This window comes from Vidua macroura, chromosome 2 (genome assembly GCF_024509145.1).
Source record: "Vidua macroura isolate BioBank_ID:100142 chromosome 2, ASM2450914v1, whole genome shotgun sequence".
In the NCBI taxonomy this organism is placed as follows: Eukaryota; Metazoa; Chordata; class Aves; order Passeriformes; family Viduidae; genus Vidua; species Vidua macroura.
In genome coordinates this window covers 88,246,931-88,272,103 of record NC_071572.1, presented here as the reverse complement: position 1 = coordinate 88,272,103, position 25,173 = coordinate 88,246,931, and the positions used below count along the sequence as shown (strand labels likewise).

General features: G+C 40.5%; 1 protein-coding gene across 3 annotated transcripts in view; it reads right to left on the bottom strand.

Moving 5' to 3' along the window:
- Positions 1 to 25,173, bottom strand: part of ELMOD1 (ELMO domain containing 1) — a 46,468-nt gene that overhangs the window by 8,538 nt on the left and 12,757 nt on the right. For all 3 annotated transcript variants that reach the window (XM_053971807.1, XM_053971806.1, XM_053971809.1), the window contains 5 exons: positions 22,353 to 22,447; positions 9,424 to 9,569; positions 9,247 to 9,275; positions 7,969 to 8,066; positions 2,421 to 2,550 (listed from right to left, as the gene is read on the bottom strand). In XM_053971807.1, coding sequence (XP_053827782.1) covers positions 2,421 to 2,550; positions 7,969 to 8,066; positions 9,247 to 9,275; positions 9,424 to 9,569; positions 22,353 to 22,369 — 420 coding nt within the window. In that variant the 5' untranslated portion in view covers positions 22,370 to 22,447. The remainder of the gene's footprint in view (positions 1 to 2,420; positions 2,551 to 7,968; positions 8,067 to 9,246; positions 9,276 to 9,423; positions 9,570 to 22,352; positions 22,448 to 25,173) is intronic.

The following is a 25,173-nucleotide window of genomic DNA, read 5'->3' as shown; positions in this document are numbered from 1 at the left end:
TGCTATGATCCTAAAAGCAGCCTAAATTGACATATGACAAATACATACCTTTATGCACACCTCATGTGCCATATTACAAACTCACCCTTTCTGAAGTGAACTAAGAAATCAGAATTTAAAATTAAGAAAGTGCATTAATCACCAGTCATGAATTGGTGAGTACACCCTCAAGAAAATCACTTAGACAAAGCCTACCAAAGGGAAAGAACTGTGTGCACATTTCCCAAATAAAACCAGAAATTGTTTTAATTTTACTATTCTAACTGCATTTAAAATTAAGTGCCTTGGGAAGGTTAAAACTTTAATGATTTCACTTTGTAATGACTGCATAAAGCATCATTGCTTAAACCACTGTTCATCCATCAGCAGTAAATACAGTATTAATCATTAGTACAATCACATTAAGTTAATCTTTCTCTCATTCGTAAAGTGCTCTCCTGGTAAACATGAATAAATGATAGCCATTAGGAACCTGAATTGCCCATTGCAGAGATCACTTAGCAGAGTATCTAGAAGGAATGAAAACCAACCAGACTATTCTTCCACAGCAAGGATTGGAAAATGAATTCAACCCTTGGACATATTTCCATTTGACATTTGCAAAAGTACAACATCTGCTGTAAACAAGTGCTAATACTTAGGTGAAACTGATACTTTTCTCAACATTCTGACTTTGCATAATGTTGCACAAACTGCACTGTTTAATCTCTCCTCAGACAAATGCTCAGTTTCCATTCTGCTTTTATGCTCATGCAATTATGTTTTTAAAGCACTTCCATGACCACACATCATTGCTGACATGATTCTCAGGACCTTGCCCTCATAGGCTGGATGGTGTGGGGAGACTACAGTCAGCTCATTAGTTCTTCTCACCTATGATCCCATCCCCAGACCCTGCTTGCTCTCTGGGCAATGTAGATGCTTTTTGGGGTATTATGTATTTGGGGTATTTAAGGATGCTTTCCTGGAGCCAAAGGCCCTCTTTAATCTGCAGTGAGGTGCCTGGTATTTTCAGGGACCAATGCTGTAGGTTACCACCTGGATTTCTCACCTGCAAGACACAGGCTTCTTCAATGGGTAAATCTGTGTGTCTCTTTAGTTAAAAGTCACTCTACTCCCATAACTTTGTGCATTTGGCTGCACAGGGGCAGGACTTGGACAAGAGGAGTCTATCTGCCCGAGTCTACCTGATGGTTAGAACACTCCTTCAGGGCAGCTCAGGATTTGGATCATTCCTTGGGGAGACTCCCACCTCCCATCAGCGGGCAAACCTTAAAGGCAGCTTTCCAGACTCCAACAGGAACCCTGACCATCTGAGGCATTTTTAGAAGTAGATACTTGCATCTGACAGCCCTTGTATAATATGCCTACTGGAATTTTTGGAAGACCAATTATGGTAAAATTTCCAGAAGCTCTCACTGTAACTTGTGCAAAGCTTTGCACTGCAATCTACAGCATGGAAGACATCTTCATCATCATCTGGTATCATTAAAGTCTTCAGTATTTTTGTCTTAAATTGAAAAAGAAAACCCCCCAATCAAACAGGTAGTATGTTTTTATAAGAACTCTGAAAATTCTCTAAGAAGGCATTTTTCTTATAGCCAATAAGCTCACTATCACTTATTCTGTGTTTCTTGGCATTTCTCTGAAGCATCTTGCAATAGCTACGGTTAAACCAGGATCAGGATCAGGGCTTGCTATTAGACTCTTTTCCAGAATCTTTATTTTTTCATCAATTTCTTTCTAATATAAGAACCCTCTAGCTCTTCCACTGCTTATGGCTTCAGAATAGAAAAATTGCTTTTATTATCTGCTCCAGTGCAAGGCTTTCTTGAAAGCATGAAGGAAGTAAAACCCAATTGTTATGGTTTTCCTAACTCTGCATGTGTTATCTAAAGAATAGTTTCATTTTGTTTCCACTTGAAAATACATTTGGCAAGTATAAATGTGTAAGTGAACTCCCACTCTTCCATTCCACATAATAAAAAATAGATTTTTGCCATTGGTACACATAGACATTGCCCTCAAAAATACAAGACATTGAAGAAACAAATTTGTAATTTGGCTAATAGAGAAAAATACCCTTCTTGTGTTGGAGAAAGGTGTAATGAAGTAGGACATAAAGCTACTTTTCCAGAGCTCACTGCAGATAACAGCTCTGTGCTCTAAGACCTGCGTTATCCAGTGCCTAGATATAGTCCAGCCAAGGGAAATGCATTTATCAGCCAGGGAGTGAGCTGCTTGCTTGGCAGGTGTTACACCATCCAGACCAGATTATAATGCTGTGTAGTCTTATCCTAAAACAGGTACAAGATGGGGGAACGTGACAACAGCTCTTGATGTTTCACAGAGGTTTATGAAGCAGACTTGGGAGCTGACATGAATAAAGGATGCCCTCTAAGCACCTCTTCAGTGCCTACCTTCAGCAGCATTTCCTCATGTTGTGGATTCTCCGAATCGTACGGCTCTCGGCGAAGCTTCTCGACCTCTGCAATGAGATTTCTGTAGCCCACAATCTGCAGCAGGCATGCCTGAAGAGACACTCCCAACCTGAGGGTGGGGGGAGCAAAATATTCCAACTCAATCACGTACAGCCATGAAACAGCACTGCCGTGTATGCACACGGCCAATACACATGACATCCATGAACTGATAGTCTAACACTTCAGTTGCAACAGGGTAATTTCCAAGAGATCAATATTACATTAAAGAAGGCATTATGAAGGGCATAGTCTCATTTAGTGCCTTCCTTAGATGATAATATCTGGGATTTTTTAAAACCGTGAACAGTGATTTTTCACATTGAAATCACATTATAACTATACACAGCAGCATTGAATGCCTATAACAAGCACAGTACTGAATCTTTCTCTTCATTCCAATGACAGCTTCTCAAACAATTCCCTGGGATCAGAGATATGAACTAGAAAAAGGCTGAGGGGGGAAAGAAAATTCAGCAAAAAGCTAAAAATAATTGTTTTGCTTCTGTGCCACTAAAGCTAGCACAAAGAAGCCAAAACCCTGAAGTAATATAGTTTCAAAGATCTGCCTCTAGGCAGATTTGGCTTTTGTCTCATGTTAAGAATCATCACAATGGTTCTCTTTTCATTATAATGCAGATTTTTGTGTTTCCTTTTTACATTTTCTGGTGCATCATCAAAAAACCAAACCCAACACACATGAAATAACTACCCTCAAAAACCCTAACCCAAACTCAAAAAAAAAAAAAAAAAAAAAAAAAAAACAAAACAACTCTGCACTAAACAACAGCTTTACATTAAGATTTTATAATACAAAATATAAGTCATGCAGTATGCAACTGCCATGCTCATAGAAATATTTGCTTATATATGGGAATAAGCCCTTTAATATCTAATAGTGTCTAAAAATATTGAAAATCTAGTATGAATTTGGAGGGCAAGCTAAGTGTGCACCCCTATTTCTCTGTGGAACACAGGCTGCACTGATATTAAGCTGCACAGGTTCCTTGCCCGTCGTGCTTGATACACTGAAACATTTTGTTTATTCTGTAATACTCTTAAATTTTCTGAACATAAGGGTTTTCACTGCTTATCTTTTGAGGCAAGTCCTTCTTGTCTAAACTGATCTCCCCCTATGGCAAGGTGACCTGCCTAGGATGAGGGAAAGGATGTGGATGTTTTCTTCCTGAACTTTACTAAGGCTTTTGACACTGTTTTCCTCAGCATTCTACTGGAGCTGGCTGCTCATGGCTTGGGTAGGTGCACTGTTCACTGGGTAAAAAACTGTCTGAGGGTGGTAGGGAATGCAGTTACATCCAGGTGGGGGCTGGTCACTAGTGCCATTCTCCAGGGATCAGTTTGGGACCAGTTCTGATTAATATCTTTATCAATGACCTGGATGAGAGGATCAAGTGCACTCTCAGTCAGTTTGCAGCTGATACCAAGTTGGATGAGAGTGTTCATCTGCTGGAGGGCAGGAAGACCCTGTAGGGGAATCTGGGCTGGCTGGATCCATGGACCATGGGCCAATTGTATGAGATTCAGCAAGGCAAAGCACTGAGTCCCCCATTACAAGAAAGACATTGAGGGGCTGGAGCGTGTCCAGAGAAGGGTAACAGAGCTGGAGAAGGGTCTGGAGCACAAGTCCTGTGAGGAGCAGCTGAGGGAGCTGGGGGTGTTTAGACTGGAGAAAACGAGGCTCAGGGGAGACCTCATCACTCTCTACAACTCGCTAACAGGAGGGTGTAGCCTGGTGTGGGTTGATCTCTTCTCCCAGGTAACAAGTGATAGGACAAGAGGAAATGGCCTCAAGTTGCCCCAGAAAATGTTTAAGTTGGATATTAGGGAGAATTTCCTTAACCAAAAGTGTTGTCAAGCCCTGAAACAGGCTGCAGGAAAGAAGTAGTGTCACCATCCCTGGAGGTATCTAAAAGACATGTAGATGTGGCACTTAGGGAAACAGATTAGTGGTGCATTTGGCAGTGCTGGGTTAACTGTTGGACTTTTTTTTAAACCTTTTCTAACTTAAATGATTCCACGGTTAATCTACAGAATCAGAGAGGTCAGTATTAATCCATTTCTCATGCTGCAATTTTATCCCATTTGAAGCTATAACCCTTTGAGACAGGAAAGCTTCCACAGTATTTTCCATTCTTTGCTGTTTCTTTTTTGAGGGATTTTTGGTTTTTTCTTTTTTTTTTAACATGCTTCACTAGCTATAGCCTCCAATTTTACAGAAAGGCTGCATTTCAAAGAAAGCTGAAAAGCCTGACAGACTGTGAATTGCTGTAGAGTATCACTAAATCACAGCCATAATGTTTTTAACTTCTTTATAGCCTCAGTTTAGAGCAGCAGAACACAGGCTGTGGCAAAGCAGAGTAATTTTATATTAAAAAATACATGTTTTTAAGATACAAGGTACACAACACATTCAAAGTAAACCATTTTTGCACTTTATGTAAAGGCAGTCAAAAGCTCCACACAATGTTATTTGGGTGAGGGGGTGGCAGTCAGATTCCCCCCTTTCCTTTTCATTAATGCTTTATTGTTCTTGCCAAACACAGGATGTGGGTGAGGTGCTGATGTCCCACACCTCCTCCTTGCCATCCTGGTGCTGGCTGTGGCTGTTCTCAGAGCACAGGAGCAACGTACCTGGGCTTGCACTGCCACCATACTCAATTCCAGGTGCTCCACCAGATGGAGGCAAGTCCAAAACTGGAGCAAGGGAACTAGATCATAGTTAAGCTCCCTCCCAACCCAAGCCTTTCTGTGATTCTATGTCTGCTTCCATAGTTAGTGTAGACTGCACGTCAGCACCAGGTTATTCAACCTGCTTGCTCCTACTGCTAAAGATACACACTTAGCTGAGAGGCGTTGATAAAGGAAAATTACTGCGGGATGCCTTCTCCTCTTTAGATCACAGCAGCCCACAGCCTTCAAGAACAGTCAGTGCAAGCAGCCCTGGCATGCTAGTTCAGCTCTGCAAAGATGCCACATTAACAAAAATGATGGCATACAGATTTGCAGAAACACATACAGTATGACACATGTCCCCTTGTCCTTACCCCAGGAAATTTCAAGTCTCTGCTATCCAACACAAGGCCAGAACTTCTAAACAAGATTGTTTGGATACAGGTGTTTTATGTTCAAGAGAAGGCAAGGCATTGGATTTTCCTTAATCATGTCTAAAGAAGCAGCTGACCTGCTTTTGCTCAAATTTCTATTTCAGATGTGTAAAGTTTAGCAGAAATATGATTAATTCAATATAAGGACCAATTTTGTGGCAGAGTGTGTATCTATGTATGTGACTTCATCTTGCACATTTCAGGCCCCCATTCCTCACTGCTTTAAGAAGATATTTTACCAAACAGGAGGGAGTGCAAGGGGAAAAGGAGATGAGAGACTCAAATGCAGTAAAATACTGAATGCAAGCATTCTAGTCTAAAAACAATTAAGCATTTATCTTCCAACTGGATAAAAAAAAATAATTTAGGTGATTTTTTTTTTTTTTTTTTTTTTTTTTGTTTGGGTTATTTTCTCCCTCTGTGTGGTATTTTAAAAAAATATTATCACAGATTCACAGAATGGTTTGGGTTGGAAGGGACCTTAAAGTTTGTCTAGTTCTAAGCCCCTTACCATGGGCAGGGACTCCTTCCACTAGATCAGGCTGTTCAGAGCCCCACTTAACCTCATCTTGAACACTTCCAAGGATGGGTCATCCACAACTTCTCTGGGCAACCTGTTCCACCACCCTCACCATAAAGGATTTCCTCCTAACATCTAATCTAAGCCTACTCTCTTTCAATTTTAATTCATTCCCTCTTGTCCTGTCACTACATGCTCTCTAGCTCTCCTGTGGGGTCTCTTCATGTACTAGAAAGACCAGATCACTAAAAATGTAACCTAATGTTCAGGGTCCTGATTTCAAGCAAGGAGAAGTCATTTGCATGTCTGCTCTCTCTCTCTCTTCTGAAGGAGAGCATTTCTTCAGAGACCAAAGGTATGCCATGAGGGGAATCAGAGGGTGATCTCTGGTGTTATACAAAATAATAATTAATTACTTGTTTTCTCCTGAAATCATTCCACCCAGTTACCCAAGGGTCCAACACTGAGAAGCGAGTACTTTGATCATTCTGATTACTAAACATTGCAGTTACTGATGTCCACAATCCAGGCTCTGAGCTGTGCACATTTACATCCTGCAGTTTTTCCTCATACATCACCTTCACTAATTTTGCCATTGCTGGGGTTTTTGTTTTCTGAATTTCAGCAATCAGCATCCTGTGCAACACAAGAGTACCAGTGCTGTGACACCCTCCTCAGATGGCAGCCTCTCAGAAAGGCCTCACATCCGCTTGAAGCGGCTGGTCTTTCTTCACCCTCCCTTTGAAGAGCATGTGGGCTGGGTCCGGCCTGTGCTCACTTCCAGAAAAAATTCACAGGCTTCTCACCTATGAGAATGAGGGGTTCTCTTTGTTTTGTTTCTCTTATTTTCTTCCTCTCTTTAATGGTTGGGTCACCATTTTTCAATTCTTGGGGCTGTGGTCAGCAAGAGCTGTCTCTCAAGTTAGCAAGATGCAGTGTATTCTATTTCCTTTATGAGCAGTGAAGCCTCATTTTAAGACTACCAATTAGAGGCCTTTTTAATGGGAGATGGGCTAGGAGGGAGATTCCTGTAATGAGACAAAAAATTTATAATTTTCCAACTTAGCTTTTGGGTTTTGTTGTTGCAGCAAGATCTTGAGACCACCTTACTTTTTGATGCTACTGACCAATTAAAGAAAAGCAGCTATCAATTTATGGATGTCCATTTTTAATTATGTATACCAACTTCAAGCTTGGGAAGAGGAGTGGACGTCAGATCACCTGGATAATACAGCTCTCATCTTTCCTCCTACTGATTCCTTACCTAGACACCTTGTGCCTTAAGCTAGGAACTGAAAGGAAGGCAACCATAAAAGTGTTATCATCACCTACTCTTGAAATACACACTTGTAAATTTAATGGTTGGTTGTCAATCTCTTCTTACAATATTAAATATCAGTTGTATCATTAAAACTTCTGTTTGGATAATTAAAGGCAGTTTTAAAATGCAAACCAGCATACATCTGTATCAGCTAAACAAGATGGTTTCTTCCCTACTCAAAAGGCAGCATACAGCCTTTCTAAGAAGCCATCACTGTCCCTGCCAGGACCTGTGGTTTGGTGGTGGGGAAGTAACCCCCATAAATCCATGCATTGACAATATGCTAAGACAGAATCAGGTAGATAAAAGACTCAGGACTTGCTTATTAAGTCACCATAAAAAATAATTCCTTTTTACATCAGTTTTTTGACAGCAAAGCTAAAATTAGAATTTTATGCTGAAAGACAGAATTCATCTTTGACTTCTGCACCACAATAACTATAGAGAACAAGTTCTCCGTGGACCCAAGAACTGAGGAAAGCAGTAATTCCCACTTGCTCTGTAAGGAAACTATGAACTTACTGTGGATTTATATCTGGATTAATCCTTTTCAGCTCCATGATGTCATCTATTGTTTTTTCAATAGCATCAGGGTGAACATTTACTGATGTTTGCAGCCGCTAAAAAGAGGTTTTAAACACATATTAATTCCTACAGAAGCTATTACTCAACAGAAGTTAACAGTGGTAAATTTGATACCTGAAAGCTTCTGCATTAAGAGCCCAGAAGACTCAACTCAACACCTGTACATATCTTTCCAAATTATTCAACCCTACTGACTCATTTCAGACCACTTGCCCTGTAGAAACTTGAGTCCCTTCACCCTCACAGTCAGTTTATCGCATTGTTGTGGTGGCTGTCACTGAAGATGATCAAAGGCCTCAGTGCAGATCAAGAAGCAGCTTCAGACCATCCACCTAATTACACTGGAATTGACAGCCTTCATTTGACATTCCCTCTCCCAATATGCTGCAGTAACACAGAAAATCATTCTTTCCTTTCTTTCATATGTAATTGTTATTTGTAGAAATGCCCCTAGTAGTTCAGTATTCAAAAACCAACATGACATCTGAAAATTTAAAAGGCTGAATTTTCTTGTGTTTTGTCTCAAAACTTCACAATTGCTTAAATACAAGTTTTAAAATAAGATTTTGCCTTTCTGTTTGTGCTAGAAATACATTTGGAGCTACTATGCTGAACTAAGAGCTAAATGACTTCATTTTTCTTAACGCTGAGGCAAGGTTTTCAACATCACTGACTCTTGTGACAGAAAATTTAAAGGCTGAAGGACATTATTTAACATACACACAAATGACTTAGGGAACAACTTAGGTTAGCACAACCACCGGTACAGTAAAAGGATGAAGTGAAAGAGGATCTTCTCCATCAATGTATTTAAGAGGAAAAGAGAGAACGAAGTTGGGAAAGTTGCTTTCCAGAGAAAAACCTGACTTTTCTTTTCTAAACTTGCAAGCAACTGACTGCAGATTACAGATATTGTAAGACAGTATGAGGAATCAAACCAAGAACCCCTAAATTACAACACTTCACTCTCATGAGCTCCACCATGGCAAATTGTTGATTCCATCAGTGCCACAGTGGGCCCATCCTTGGAACACAGGACACTCTACCCAACTTCATAAGATCAACTGCTATTGCAGACACAAGACCCTCTTCAGTGGAAAATGTTAAGTCATCTCAAACCTTAAAGTGACTTTTTGGGGTGAGCAAACAGCAGACTGAACAAACCAACAGCACAGGACGTCATAGAAAAGGTGAATAATGAGATCTTTCACTCACCTTACTTTTTGAACCTTTCAGGGATGCCTCTGTAAGGGAACAGTATTCAAAAGCATCATGTCAGACAAGCATGTTTATATTGGATCAATGTCATAACTTATTTCTAGTAACGATATACAATTTTCAGCATATGCAGAAAGTTACAAAGGCATGCAGAACTAAGTATATTGCAGTTACCTATTTTCATAGTTCTGGCAGCTCCAGGTTTGGTATTGTAACAGATCCTTTGCAATTCACATTGACCTGTTAGTTTCCTGACCACGAATTTCAGGCAGCGCCACAAGCATTTGCAGTAGAAGTACAGGCATACCTGGACAAACATCCTGGCAAAAGAAGTTTGAAAATAAGACTCTGGAGCAGAGCTTGTTTCAACATGTTCACTACCCAAACAGAAAGTACTTCCTTACCCCAAATTCCTATTGTCTAAGGGCACCTTCAGAGCAAAAGCAGCAATCACACTACAAATATTTATGCCAGTAAATGTTAAATTGTGCTATTTAGTATTAGCCAACAAAACACCCCCCACAAAAGCACTACAGCTAGAATGCTTTGGGCAGACAGGACTACATGAGAAAGGAGTACAGCTCACCCTGCTACAATGGATGCTGAGAATCCAGGAAGACATTACAACCTAGCTTAGTTTTGCCTCATCAACCACCTGCTCCAAGCAGAATGCTTGGTTATCCTGACAAACTTGACATCCTGACAGCATTCATGTCATGTCCCTAAGAAGGAAAATTAAGGCAATCAAATCTTCTCTCCTTGCAGAAGAAAAGGTGTTTGAGAACCTGTCTTGAGGACTGCCAGTTCTTCCCAAGATGAGCTGTTACATAGCAGTGATGCAGCACAATTTCTCAAAGTACAGAACTGACAGTAAGCCAGCCCTTATGTAGCTACTGCAACTAGTTTTGAGTCCCAGTAACAGAAGAAAGACTTCGACAAACTGGATGTATTTCAGTGAAGATGGTAGGGTTGGAGCACAAACCCTGTGCAGAGAGGGTGGGAGAGCTGGGCTTGTGCAGAGGATCAGAAACAGGACATCACGCCATGATCAATATGATCAAATGAAGTCAATTTATTGCACAAAAGACTGTATTTATACTGTGTTCTACTGTTCACGCGCCTTAAGCTAATACACGATTGGCTAGCCCTAACTGTTCACGCGTCTAATGTTAAAAGATGATGGGATTACTTCTGATCTTCACGTGTCGTGCTCTGGTCGTCTACTCTGCCCCACTATCTTGCTTCACATCCTGGACTTGTTTTTCTTCTTAGTTAGCTCTTCTTCTTTTCTTGCCCTCAAGGACACTCTGACCTTGCTGATTATTCTGTCTCCATGAAGGCTGGATTGCGCATCTGTTACAAGTGTCCGTTGTCCTGCAAGAAATTCTGCAAAAAATCCTCAACAATTCCCTTTTCTTGTTTTTGCACAAGCCAGACTGAATTAATGGCACGTTCAGTTATCCTTTGTACACATTGTAATAAACAGGGTACAATAAGCAAAATTGCTAAAATAATGCAAAGCACCATAATGCTGAAGCGGACTAAGTCTTTAAGCCAGCCAGTAATGCCCCAAGATTTTAGCCATTCATCAAAAGGGTTATCAACAACTGTAAGCCTTTTCATGTTTTCTTTAAGTTGTGAAAGTTTCTTGTGACTTGATTCAGAGTGATCAGAAAGGTTCATGCAACACATTCCTTCAAAATCTTTACACCCATGCCCTTGTGCTAACAATAAAAAATCTATGGCGGCCATATGCTGCAACACAGCAGGACGCATGCTATCAACATCAGCGGTGAGTTCATTTAGCACCATGGATGTAATGTTAATCTGTTTCCCTGCCCAACATGCCAGTCACCTCAATTGCATGAGGGCCTGTGTTTCAATAAGGGATAAATCTTGGCTAAAATTCTAACATTGTAAAAATACCCCTCTAAAGGGTGAGGGGGAAGGTTGTCTTCTATGACTAGGCCCTAAAAATATTGCTAGTGCGTGCTCAACATTCAGCATATTAAGTATACTAAGACATCTATTGCAAGCTAAATTAGTAGAGCTAAATTTTTGCTTTTTCTTGCAAGCTGTAAAAAGATTATTTTCCTGACAGACTTGTTGCCACCACTGCAGTTTGCATTTAACACATTGGACCTTGATCCATGGTTTGCAAGAATAGCCATGAACGGGACGAGCTTGTTCGATTTGGTTTAAAACCTGTATTGGAAGTGGTGGCAAGCTGTCGTTACTAGTTACCGCTAGCCCAGGTCCAGGTAGTTGGCCCGCATCTGCTAATAGCCGTGGAAGAAAGTTCAATTGTTGTTCAATCGTCGGATGCTGAAGTATCGGGTTCAACTGCGTCTGAAGTCGGTGTTGTCACCGACGTTCTGCTTCTGGACAGAGCATTAGATGGCAGGTATGACTTTAAATAAGGTTTCACCCACTTAGCCGGAATCCAGCAAATTCCTTTATATTAGTCTCCACCAGATGTACTGCAGAGTCAGTGATGGTAAGGTCTACTGTGGTTTCCATGTCCATTCCAGCGCTTCCAGGAGTTGCTAATTGGAGTGCGTAAAGTCCTCCAGAGGGGGTTGAGCCACTCATGCAGCTCTTTGTCTCTCTGTGGTTCTGGTCATTAATTCTAGCATGTCAACAACTTCTGCTCCCTTTTGCAACGTGCCTAAATTCTGCCGAGTCTTGTCATTAGCATTGTCAAAGGCAAGCATCTTAAACAGCTTCTGCTTTGTATCCAGATCCAGGTCGGGGTGATCATAGATGGCTCTGTGCAAGCGGTCTACGAATTTATCAAAGTCCTCATTTCCTCCCTTACGTATCTGTGTAAAAGCCTGAGTATGCAGCCGATCCGGCAATGCAAGGATTGAGTTGTATGCAAGTTGTTGGCTTAGATGCAAAACTTCATCAATACTTTGGGCTTGGGCGGTTGCTGTGAACCAGGGACCTTCTCCTAATAATTGCTGAGCTGTGATTCTGAACAATGGGTCCCCTTGAGCCCGAGGTCTTGCTCCCTCTTTTTTACACGCCCCTTCCCAATTCTTATAAAACTGAATTTGCTGGTGAGGGGGCATGATTAATCCAACCAAGGTTTGAACATCAGCTGGAATTAAAGTATCTGCTGTAAAAATAAATTTTAATAACGATTGTGCTAATTGAGATTTCAAGCCATATTGTGTAAGGGTGCTTTTCAATTTTTCTAATATCTTCCAATCAAATGGCTCCCATCCTCGCCCTGTGGCTTGGGCTACCACAGGGAAGGCTTCTATAGTACCAAGGGAAAAAGACCCCTCTATTATTGCTGAAGTTATAACTCCTTTCCACTTCCTCTTTTGTGCGGCTTCTATATCAGGGTCTAGCTCTAACTCCCGATCTGACGTGGTCGAGGGGGGTATCCGCCTCCCTCTCCGTTCATCAAGAGCTCTTTCGGAGTTTAAAATAGCTGGCAGTTCCCTCCTTTCAAAAGAATAGCCCTTTTGGGAAGTGACTTGATCACTTTGTTGAATTACTAACTTTTGCAAATTATTTACCAAAGCTTTTAAGTCCTTTTCTACCAAGGCAAATCCTGACTCTGTCTTTTCTTCTTCAGCCTCATCTTCAGATAATGAGTGCACTACTTTTAACACTTCATCACCAGCTGCCCCCTTTTCCTGAGTATCTTTATTCTTGGGTCAGCAGCTCAAACCTCCAAGGGAGGTAGTTTCCTCACTCTCCCTCTGAACTGGGGACCCAGTTCCGGTAGCGCCCAATTCAGGAACTGAAACCAGACGGGGGTTCATGGACCGTGTGTGGGAATGTCTAAGGTCGTGGAAAACAGTTGCTGGACTGGAAGCACCTGGGGTTTTGAATCTGATTCTGGGGCAAAGGCTGCACAGGCTGCTGCAACAGCCTTTCTCTCTGCTTTCATAGTCCGCAACACTTCTATTATATTTTTCCACAAGGTAGGATATTTGGATGCCTCCTTCACCTCACTACCCCCCAATGCAACATTATCCCACAGCATACGGTCCACGGCTTCCCATGATGGGACCTCAAAGGCGACCTGTGCTCCTGATATGAGGTTGTGGTCCCAAGCCCAGTGAGTAAGTCCTTTCAGAGTGGAGGCATCATATTTCTGCCCTCTCTTAGAGAAGATATGTTGGAGGAGTTTCTGGACCCTATCTCTCTCATGGTCCGACCCCATCTCCTCTCCGGCTGCTCACCTGATCAGGGCGAATTCACTTTGTCTCTCCTTGGAGTCCTTCTCCATGTCCCACCGGGACAGCGGGGATACTTTTGACTGGCTTCTCCGCTCTCTGAGGGCTGTCGCCGACTCTTCATGCCGAATCAAAATAGCCGTCCTTGGGCCCCTTGACAGTATCACTTTGGGCTCACCAGAATGTGGAGGATCAGAAACGGGACATCACGCCATGATCAATATGATCAAGTGAAGTCAATTTATTGCACAAAAGACTGTATTTATACTGTGTTCTACTGTTCACGCGCCTTAAGCTAATACACGATTGGCTAGCCCTAACTGTTCACACGTCTAATGTTAAAAGCTGATGGGATTACTTCTGATCTTCACATGTCGTGCTCTGGTCGTCTACTCTGCCCCACTATCTTGCTTCACATCCTGGACTTGTTTTTCTTCTTAGTTAGCTCTTCTTCTTTTCTTGCCCTCAAGGACACTCTGACCTTGCTGATTATTCTGTCTCCATGAAGGCTGGATTGCGCATCTGTTACAAGTGTCCATTGTCCTGCAAGAAATTCTGCAAAAAATCCTCAATAGCCTTGTTCCACCTGCAGCAAAGATCCAGAGGGATCTAACAGCAGCCCCCAGTGCTTGTGGGAAGCTACTGAAGGAAACAGAGCTGGGCTCTCAACCATCCTGCAGGGCCAGTAGACAAGGGACAGCAGCCCTAAGCTGAAACACAAGAGAATCAGCCTTGCAAGGAGAAGCTTTTTCCCTCGAGGACAGTCAGGTTGCCCAGAGAGGCTGTGCAGTCTCCTTTGTCAGTTTTTTAATCCTTGACTGGAAGAAGCCCTGAGCAGCCCAGTCTGACCTTGGTGCTAACCCTGCTGTGAGAGGGAGGTTGAACTGGAAACCTGCTAAGGTCCCTTCCAGGCTCAACTGGGATCCTACAAAAGCCTGGAAAAGGCTGCATACATGAAAAACACTAGATTTTAAATTTGGTTAGCAATGAAGCTGCTACCAAAGCCCACATATTGCTACCACAATTACATAACACACACCAAACCCATATTTTAATGGGAAACAATTTATTTGGAAATAATTTATCTTTTTTGTTTCTATGGTTATGATGGCACAGATCCTGCCACATCACCCAACTATCTGTCAACCTCCTGGATGAAGAGGATGGATCCAGCATATGGATCCACCCACAGTCCCTGGGTTCAGAAACACATCTCATAAAAGACAAATTGCAAAGAACTAGCAGTAGGAACATTGCCATTTGGGCATGACCCTTGGCTACAGGTGGTTCTGCTAGAACAGGGGGATGGACTAGATGATGTCTACAGGTGTCTTCCTATCTCAGCCTCTCTGTGATCACATTCGGTGATTATGTTATATGAAAACATCAATACAACTTTGATATGCTAGCTTGCCAATAAATATTCACAAATAATTTGGTACATTCTAAGCCTGTGTGTATGCATATTCATCATTAGCCCATTATTTTCTACTGTTGATGCCTTCAAAGGACAGTTATTTCTTAGGAAACTCTATTATCCTTTTCAACAGACTGCAGTGATTATTTCAAAACACTGAATTCCAGATACTCAAATCAGTTATAAATATGTATATATATGTATGTAAAGCTTGAAGAGCTCCATCACTTCCTAAAAACTTCCTGAAGGGCATGGTGTAGAAGGATGTTCAAGGAAGGGAAGATGAATTAAGGCATGTTAATGTCCACACAGGAGTTTAATCTGCTTTATGTTGGCTTCAGCTTAATCATCTTTGAAGGGGGATTAAGCTATGGGAACTAAAGACATTTTATGTCTAAATGGAAAACATCCACACAAGTATTTAAAATGCTTTAAAAGCATCCACTTTATCTTCAGACTTTCAGTTAATTCACTTAGTACTCCCAAATGCCTGCATGCAGAAAACCTCCTTGGTTTTATTCAGCAGGAAGCCTCTATTTTAGAAACAAATTGACACCTAAAGAATGAGGAATCAGTCTCATGACAGAACCAAGTTTTAGACAAGAAAAAAGTTTCAGGTGCTGACATCGACTCAAGACATGCCAGAACACACTACTGTGAGGAGTTAATTTGTGCTTCACAGCAGGTTATTGCCTTCAGTATTAAGAACAACACCAGGTATCAGGAGGCAAGGCCATCACGAGTCAAGTAGCCATTCTTTAAGTTTCCAACAGTCAGAAATAGAATAACAGAATCAACACAGAATGATTTGGGCTGGAAGGGACCTTAAAGATCATCTTGCTCCAAACCCCCCTGTCATGGACAGGGATACCTTCCACTAGACCAAGAAGAGGAATTCAAACAAAACCTATAGCCATTCCTTAGTTTCATCAGCACAACTCAGCTCTGTAGTTGGGCTAAAAGCACAGGAAAACACCAAACTGGAAGGTGGAGTATGGTAAAACAAAGTCCTGAATTTTCATCATATAGTTGTAGTAGAAATTAGAGTGGCTTTCTTTTGGTCTGCTTTGTTTCCAAATGTTAGATCCCTTTTAAAGGAAAATAATACAGAGAGCTCATTTATATGGAAGATGAGAGGAAAGACTCACTTAACTTCATGTTAACAGTCCATGTAAGATTTCCTTCTAATGAGCAAGATAGCTTCTGTAAAAACCACATGTGCTTTAAGAAAGTTCATGCCTATACTTAGTTGTGTCCAATGCTAAAACACAACAATCCGTTCCATTAAAAAACATTTTGAGTACTATATTGTTGATAATTGAATACTGTGTGTTGTGGATAAGTTTTGGGGACTTAGAGGTGGGAAGGTATCAGGTGCATTTGAATTACATATTTTTGCCTTAAGGTCAATGACAGATCTGCAAGTTGAAGGAAAAACTCTAAATGGGATAGAGCTGTGACCACATAATTGCAATCACTTTCTCCACTAAAGTTCTGCTTTGGCTGGGGTTTGCACAAAGACTAATAAAAATGCATCTACTAAAAACAAGACACTACAGCACACAAACACCACCTCTGTGAGTCACTAAAATATGCTTAGTAGCTATTACTAATATACCAAACACACACTAATTTTGACTAGGTAGCTTATAGAAGAAAGTTAGCCTTTGTGGGGTACCTTCAGTTTTCTATCACTCTTCTACCTCAAGCTTACAATAGTTGGAACCTTCCATTTGTAACATGAAAGACATAAAAAGTATCACAAGCAGTTTATAAAAGGGAATTCTTGCTTGCAGAAATCCTGTAATAAAAGCACATTAGTGATTATGCAAGGCAAGTTTTATGTTAGTCCCTATGCACTGTAAAACAAAACACAGAGTATCATGAACGGGAACCCCCCCCAAAAAAGCACAGCCATGTGTTTTGACTGTGGCACAGTGGCATTAATTTCTGGTTTATTTTAAATTCCAAACCTCCTCTCCACTCAGTCTCCTCTGTGTTTTTTTTTTCTGGTTTCTTTTTTTTTTTTTTGGTTTTGTTTTGTTTTGTTTTGTTTTGTTTTTCTTTAGTTTGTTATCCTTCTTTGTTAATTTTGTGGGTTTTTCCCCACCTGCTTGCCTTTGCAGGTTTCTCAGCACAGAAGAGAAAAGGAGGCTGGAGAAAAGGAGGCTCAGGGGGGACCTCATCACTCTCTATAGAACAGAAAATAGTTCATGTGGTCATGTACAGCATTATTTCAAATCCTCAGAGGTGAGGTCTAAGAACAGAAGTATTACAGAAATGAAGGTGTTCCTCAGGGACTCACACTCTACTCTTTCCTATTTCAATCCAAGTTCCTTTCCCCTCCTGTACTCCAAGCAGCTGTATAGACCTGCATATTTGTGTTTACACAAGCATGAAAACTGTTCATATGAACATTTATTCGAGTAAAAAAAACCAAAAAAACAACAAATGTGTGTAATACGATGTCAAATCAAGATTCAGCTCCCTTGCCAAGGATGCTGCATGACAAAAACCAATCAAGCAACCAATCTCTATCAGCAATAATGGGGCTCAAGAGATTCTGGAGAGCTCTCTTCCATGACAAAGAAGACGAAGAAAGGGGTTTCTACAATTTCTCAGATCCTTGCAAGACAGGGAGAAATGTAGAGCCAAAGCAAGCACAAAGTAAGAGTACTGCTGCAGCAGAGACAGCGCTTCTATTTTCCACAGCACATGCTGCTCTGCCTGGGGAAAGAAAGCACGTGGCAGCAACCAGCCAAGAGCATGGAGCACGTTGCTTCACACCCCAGCACTGCAAAGGGAAGGACATAAGTGGTTTTCAACAAGGGGTTTCCAGGCTTGCCCTTGACTAGCCCAGCTGATGCTGGGAGAGTGTGATTAAAATGGCAAATGCAATGGCTATTAGAATTTACATCTCTCTCCAATGACAGTATGACACCACATTTTCATTAAATCTGGCTTTTTATTTTAAAGTGACTATCTCTAGGAGATAAGCACAGCCTTCTCCATGATAAACTGTCAGAAGCAAAACTCTCCAAAACTTTCTGAAGTTGCCTAATATTTCTGTGACGCTCTTTCCTGTGTAATCTGTTCACCTAAATATCAAGATGTATGTCTAATGCAACATGAAGTACTTCCTGAAGGGAAGTAGAGATTAATTACTTTGCAACATTTCTGAAACTAAGAAAATAGAAGGTGGTTATTCCCTCCTTCAGTAATTTGAGAACCTTAGTATTTTCAGAGCTAGTAACAAACATAGGTACTCTGGGGAAAATGAAAGCTTCATCTAGATACTCAATGCTATTTACTGGACTTAAAACTGGGGGGAAAGCAAGCAAACTCCTGAAACAAGGGAAAAACCAAATCAAACCAAACCAAAACCAAAGAAAACCACAAAAACAAACAAATCTAAAAAAGCCAAAATGTCCAGCCCTATCAAAATACCCCCAAACACAAAACAAATCCAAAACCCAAAATCCTAGACCTAAATCTAAAACAAACAAACAAAAAAAAAAAAAACCCAAAAAACCGCAATCCCCCCCAAACAAATTGTTTAAGAGAATGAAATAAAAGTCACTGAGCATACTTACACATAATTTTCTTTCCTGTGTGTCGTGTTTTAGGTCCTATGGATACTGACGATTTTTATACAACTATTTTTCCTGAAGGACATATGGATCTCAGAAAAGCGTGCATTACACATCAGTATGTCCTTTCTGAGAATTCTAATTACTGTTTGAGAAGTCAAGGACACACTAGTCATGGCTGATAAGCTGTCCAAATGGGTGAGTAAGCAAGTGATACAACCCTGTTAAGAGCTCATTAACTTGACTATCTTTGGTTTATGTGCATAATTTACTTTGTGTATACAAGGTCAGCTAAGGAGTGAGGTACCAATCACCATTTCTACCATTGGCAGACCTGCTACTACCTCCTTTAAAACAAAAGATATTGCTTTCATTCTGTGCCTTTGCAAACTTGACAACTGAAATCCACCTTATCTCCCCATTTAGACATAGGAGCAACTCACTGTGGCAACTAGGGAAGGCATATGAATAGTTTTTAATAGCAGCTTTCCACACATTCACTGCTCTTGCTGTTTGCTGATTTGATTTTCATTTTATCTGATGACTCCAGTACACTTAAAATCTGCTAGAGCTTACAGTTTGCTTTGCAGTAGAACAAGAGAAGGTGTCAGATTTCTAGGATTTACTGAAAAAAACCTGTCTGCTACAGTTGGTTCTCCAAGTTGTTATTATTTCAGATGTTTAAGATAAATTACAGTCAAAGTAGAAGTGTTGCTGACAGACTTCTCAGAACCCCTTTACAACAAAATGAAAAAGCCCTGAAAGATTAAGTATTTAACCGAGAAACAGTTTTATTTTTTCATAAGTAATATTTCAGATGTCAGAAACAATTAATATCAGAATTCATTCTGATATGAATTTGTTCTTCATTTTGTGCCAGGAAAGGTTTAGATTCAAAATCATTAAAAATTTCTTCATAAAAATGATTGTCAAGCATTGAAACAGGCTGCCCAAGGAGGTGGTGAAATCGCCATGCCTGGAGATATTTAAAGGAAACATAGATGTGGCATTCAGTTGATATGGTTTAGTGGTACACTTGATTATGCTGAGCTAATGCTTGGATTGAATGAGCTTAAAAGGATCTAAGGAATTCTATGATTCTAAAGAAATGGAGCAGGTTTTTCAGGGAGGCTGCAGAATCTCCATCCTTACAGGTGCTCAAAATGTGCCTGGATGCAGCCCTGTGCAACCTGCTATAGCTGACCCTGCTCTGAGCAATGGGAAAGGACTTGAAGATTTCCAGAGCTGTCTTTCAACCTCACTAAACAACAAGCTGGATTTGAAATCCACTCTTCAAAGTCCTCCTCAGGCCTCCAAGTGAATATCTGCTGCATGAAGTTGCTACAGGTAAAATATTGCCACCACTTAGCAAAGTCAAGGTTATCATACCTTCAGAGATGAAAGCCCTGTTCCTCTTGATGTCTGTTTCATGGCAACTTCCACATTGCAATCAACAAACTGACTTGAGTTTGTGCAGACTTAAGTAATTTGTTTTAAACACAGAGATAATCTATGCCATCAGCATTAGCTATTCTGGTGTTTGTTGCACGCTGTGCAACAAGGAGAACACCATGCCACTGAGGAGTCTCTGCAATCAGAATTCCACATTTCAACCCTGCATTGATCTTCTCAAACAATTAAGGACGATTTAAACTCCCATGTGGTGGTGCTATTGGTAACAGACAAACATGGGGACACAATATATATTAACTTACTTTCCAACCCATTTCCAAGGTGGAAGGCTTAATAACCTTGTCTTGCACATATATGTCCCTGCAGTTCCACACTTCACTTACTCCCCATCACACAAACCTGCAACTGCAGGTTGCAACACATAGAGCAGAACTCATTATGACCAGTAAGTGCTTTCCTTGGAGGATTTTTGCTTCTTAATCTCTCTGGCTTTCTTCTATATTTACAGAATATGGGGAGGATAGTACTCTTATCAGTTCATGTTAAAGGTTTAACATAATATAAGAAAATCCAGATGCTTGTAAGTAAATAGTAATAGCTTTCCTATTTCAACACTGTGTTCATATTTTTGGTGCTCTGTACTCTCCTCCCCCCCAATCCCTTAATCCAAATTTCTGTTCAGCATTTGGAATACTGGACTTTCCATAACAAAGTCTCAGACTGTCCTGTTTAGATAGGCAACTGTTTTTCAGAAGACTACTGTTTTTCAGAAGACTGTTTTACCTTGACTACTTAAGAGAATCTAGCACCACCGAGACATTTCAAGCCTTTTAGGATTCACTGACTTCAGGAAAAACATAAAGAGAAGTAGAAGGTAGCTTCCCCATGATAGCCTCAGGAACCCACATATTCAAAACAGCACTCTTTCTCCAACATGGAAAAAATCATCAAGGGGCCAGGAGAGCAAAGGTGAGCAGAACAGGTAGTTTAACAGGAAGGGAGCTGGCAGCTTAGAAGTTGTTAACAGCTCAGCTTCTCCATCAGGAGGGAGCAAAGTTACTTTATGTTATGGGGTCAAGTGTAACACCCTCTGCGATCCCAGCCAGAGGCTCCCACCCTTCTCACAGGATGGTAGAGTTCACTTTATGAGGAACTCATGAACCAAATCCCAAATGACATCAACTTGTGACCTTGGGTCAGGCTGCTGAACAAGTTTGTAGAGAGAATAAAGGTAAAAATTATAGAGGGCAGGAATGTTGAGAAGGAAATAATTAGCAGGATTCCAGAACAAAGGCTCTGACATGAGGTGTTACAAAATTGTAAAGGGAAAAAGCAGTGCAGGGATGTTAGTCAAGCTAATTGTGAACTTTTAGGTCACTGGACCAGTACAAATGGAATTGGTGGAAGACTTATGACCACCCAGGACCTGGGCCACAAGCTGCAAGGGTCAATTTTTTCCCTCGTGGCTGGTGCCTATCAGGTGGTGAGCACCCTAATGTTTAAATTAAGGCTCAATTCAGCCTTGGCTGTGTTATGTGGATGTTAGCAAACAAATAGTTGCTTTATACTTTTGATCTGTCTATGTCCTTCTTACAGAGCCCTTTTGCAGCTGGTTCAAGATGCATGAAGAAGTTGGCCCAAACACTCCACAGAAATGCTTAAGCTATGTCTGTCTTGGCAGCAAAATCATTACAGATGATCAACCTAGAAGTAATGATGCTGATATCCATAGTGTGTAAGCTTCTTTGCTATAAACAGTCTAAAAAGGGAGAAAAATATAGTGACAGATGCTCTATACAGAAGCATATGTTTTAGTCCTCTTGAAAAGGTTCCTCCCATACAGACAGAATATGATTTCTTTGGTTTATACACAAATGAGCTCTTGATCTGTATTAGTTTTGAGAAGTGCTCAACTCCCTTCACCGACTACAGAACAAATACAGCATGGGCTTTCTGCACCTACATCTGTTGTCTGCAAGTCCCCCATTCTATAATTAGTTTATAGAGGAACAACTGTAAGTCATATGTGGGAGCAAGTAATTGACATTTCTCCTGCAGACTGAGCATGATCAGCTTCAAAAACACTTACACATCTTCAGCAAGCATCTCTGCTTTCACAAACAGTACTCCAAAAATCCAGACAGTGGACAAGAGCAGGAAGGAAAAAACCTGCCATTTTCCAAGCACTGTTCTATGTTACTATTTCTTCTCTTTTCCCCTGACTTATCAGGCACTACTGATTTGATACATCACTGCTCCAATCCCACAAGACAGTTCCACATTCTTTGCTTCTATAAAGAACTGCAAAAGAAAATTTAAATTAAAATAGCTTTAATTAAATAGTGAAATCTAGGTGAACAGAAAGCAGTCTAGTATAAACTAGTTTACACCTTCTGTAATACTTGTAACAGTTTAACCACTTAGCTCACTGCAGCACAAAAGTAATTAGAATAATTCAACACTTTTGAGAAAATACAGAACAGTTACCTCAGGAAGTGTTTCATGGTGATGGTTTGGTTTGTGCTGCTAGAGCCGTAATATATTGATCACTGATGACCTCTTCTTCACAGGTGATATTAGTGCTGTAAAAATAGAATTGAGACTTTTTTACAGACAGGAAAAAAAAAGGGTATACTTCATTTTTTAAAAAATGCTCTTGAAACAAACATCTATGGAAATACAAGGGAAATATATTAAGAAAAAATCTCATGTCAATAAAAACAAAATGAAAAATCATAAGTTGTTCACACTTCAGTCTGAGCACATACTTTGACTAGACTATACTACACATATTTTTTTTCAGAGAAGTAAAAAACTTGAATGAGAATGCAGAAATAAGTGAGAAAGCTTGAAGAAGTATCTAGACATTTTCAAATGCTTCTTGTGGCTTCTTGTGTTCTTCAAACCCCTGTCTGGTCCCAGGCAGCAGCTTCAAGAGACACTCAGTTCACTCTGCTGTTAGAAGTCCTCTCTTCACCAAAATTTGCATAATACATATCATAGAATAATAAAATATACTGAATTGGAAGGGAACAACAAGGATTATCACATCCAACTCCTGGGCCTGTGCAGAACACTTCAAGAGTCATGCTACATGCCTGACAGCATTGCCCAAAAACTTCCTGAATTCAGAGCTCCTATAATACACTTAACCAGGCTGCCCATTGGTTCTGTGATCTTGTGTCCTATGGTTGATATTCCTTATGATTACCAGATAGTTCCAGCAGAGGAGAACAGGAGGAATTCATGAAGAAACCTCATAAATATAACCCTGCCTGTGTACTGTAGACTCTCCCCAGCCACCACGTCTTTACTTTAAGTTTCTAAAATTAAGTATTCATATACAAGTGATACTTGACTAAAAGATGCAGACTCCACAAATTACTGTACTTCATGTCCTGTAAAAGGCAGTAAAATATTTTTACTTGCTGCCAGTAAATGGGACACTGCTACACAGGGACAACTGCTATTGAGACAACTTAATCCAACACTTAAAGGGAACAAGATCATGGTTTCAAGCTCTGTACTGCTACAAACCACACACAAAGGCCTGAATGAAAGTTCTGTTGTTAAAAGGCATTTAAGAGCCCATTTTTACTTAGCACTGCATGCTGAAAAGTACTGAAGGCCTTAAGAAATCTGACCTATTTTGTCACAAATTTAGAAATCTAGAGAAGTTTAAACCTATTTTCTTCTGTAAGACCTATCAATGATGGGATAAAAATCTTCTTGCCCTACCATGTTCTCATATTCTTTCCTCTGTGTAACTTGCAAGTTTTATATTGTGATATTGCCTGCTAACAGAAACAGAATAAGTATTTAAGTTCAGAAAAATACAGCTATCTTGTTGGATTATATCACATACAGCTTGCTAAAAATATATAATCCCTGAACTGTAAAAGCTTCTTTCATTTATATTGCTTTTGACTGGCTGAATCATGTTGCTGTCCCCTGAATACAGCTGTAATTGGTGCTGGCTGCAGTGACACCTGCTTGCAAGGGCAGAGAGATGCTAACTGGTTTATTAATGAACACAAGAGGCAGGCTCCAAACACTTCCTGCTACAGCTTTTGATAGGTCTTCTATGGCAGTGAGCACTGGAGATAAGCAAAAACTGGAGGGGATGTAACCTGCTCCCCTTCTCCAGTCTAATAATTTGCTGTTTAAAAGATATCCTTTGTGAAAGATTCTCACAGCTGAGTCTCAGCATTTTAACATCAACTTGAACAAAGGAAGCTTCACCACAAAATTTGACCCGTAAGGGCATCAGTGTAAGGAACACACCAGAAGTGCCACAAGCTGTCAAATCAACTCCCTCTAAAAGTGCGTGCTGGTCTCAGCCTCTGAGGTCAGCTCCTTCTTGATTCTGACCAAGGTCCTCGCTGAAAAGTATGCTACTTTGTTATTACTGCTTTAAAGTGAAGAGAAATTCCACTTGCCCCAACTCCAGAAATGGCTCACACAAACATGGCATGATAGGAGCTTCAAGATACTATCTCTTCAAGAATAGTCACCAGTTCCAGCCAATTATAAATTACAATTCTGTTTTCAATACTCATTAAAAATTAGAGCATCATTGCAGCTGTTCAGAGACTGCTGTCTTCTACACAGAAAGCTAAAGAAAGGTAGTTGATTGAAAAAAAAATAAAGAAAAACTAAATGACACAATAAGCATGACAAGGGGTTAAAAGTGCCTATTTTGGATGTCTTCAAAAGCCCACACTTGAAATTACAAGAATAAATTTTCCTTGCTTTCTCCTTTTTTATTAAAATGCATGTGGGGAAGTCTACAGAAAGAAAGTTTACAGATGAAGACCTGATGCCACAGAAGTCAATATTGAAGCCCTTCAGCATGGAGAGAAAGAGTTCACCCTGCAAGTTCAACATTCAGTTCCCTACAGTACAGGTCCAGCTAATAACTGGGTCCATAGGAAAGCCATGGCTTCAAAAGCAGTTTCATCCACAGAGGCACAAAGCAATCAAATCCCACCTGACTCTATTAACAGGAGAGCTTTAATATCTAGAGGCAAGACTTCCAGCTCAAACAAAAGTACAGGGAATCTATGCTGCTGTCTTGGTTCATAAGGTAAAAATAATTTTTGTGTATGGTGGACAGCCTTTCTAAATGCTGTCATCTGCTAAGTACAGGGATAGAAATCAACACTATGCTCTGTGGTTCTTGCAGCAATTCACTTCTATGAACACACACATACAGATGGCATTAAGCTATTTACACCCAGGATAAACTGAGAAGCTGAACCAGGTGAGATTTTACAGTCATCTTTAAACAAGTAGGACTGGAGGGCAG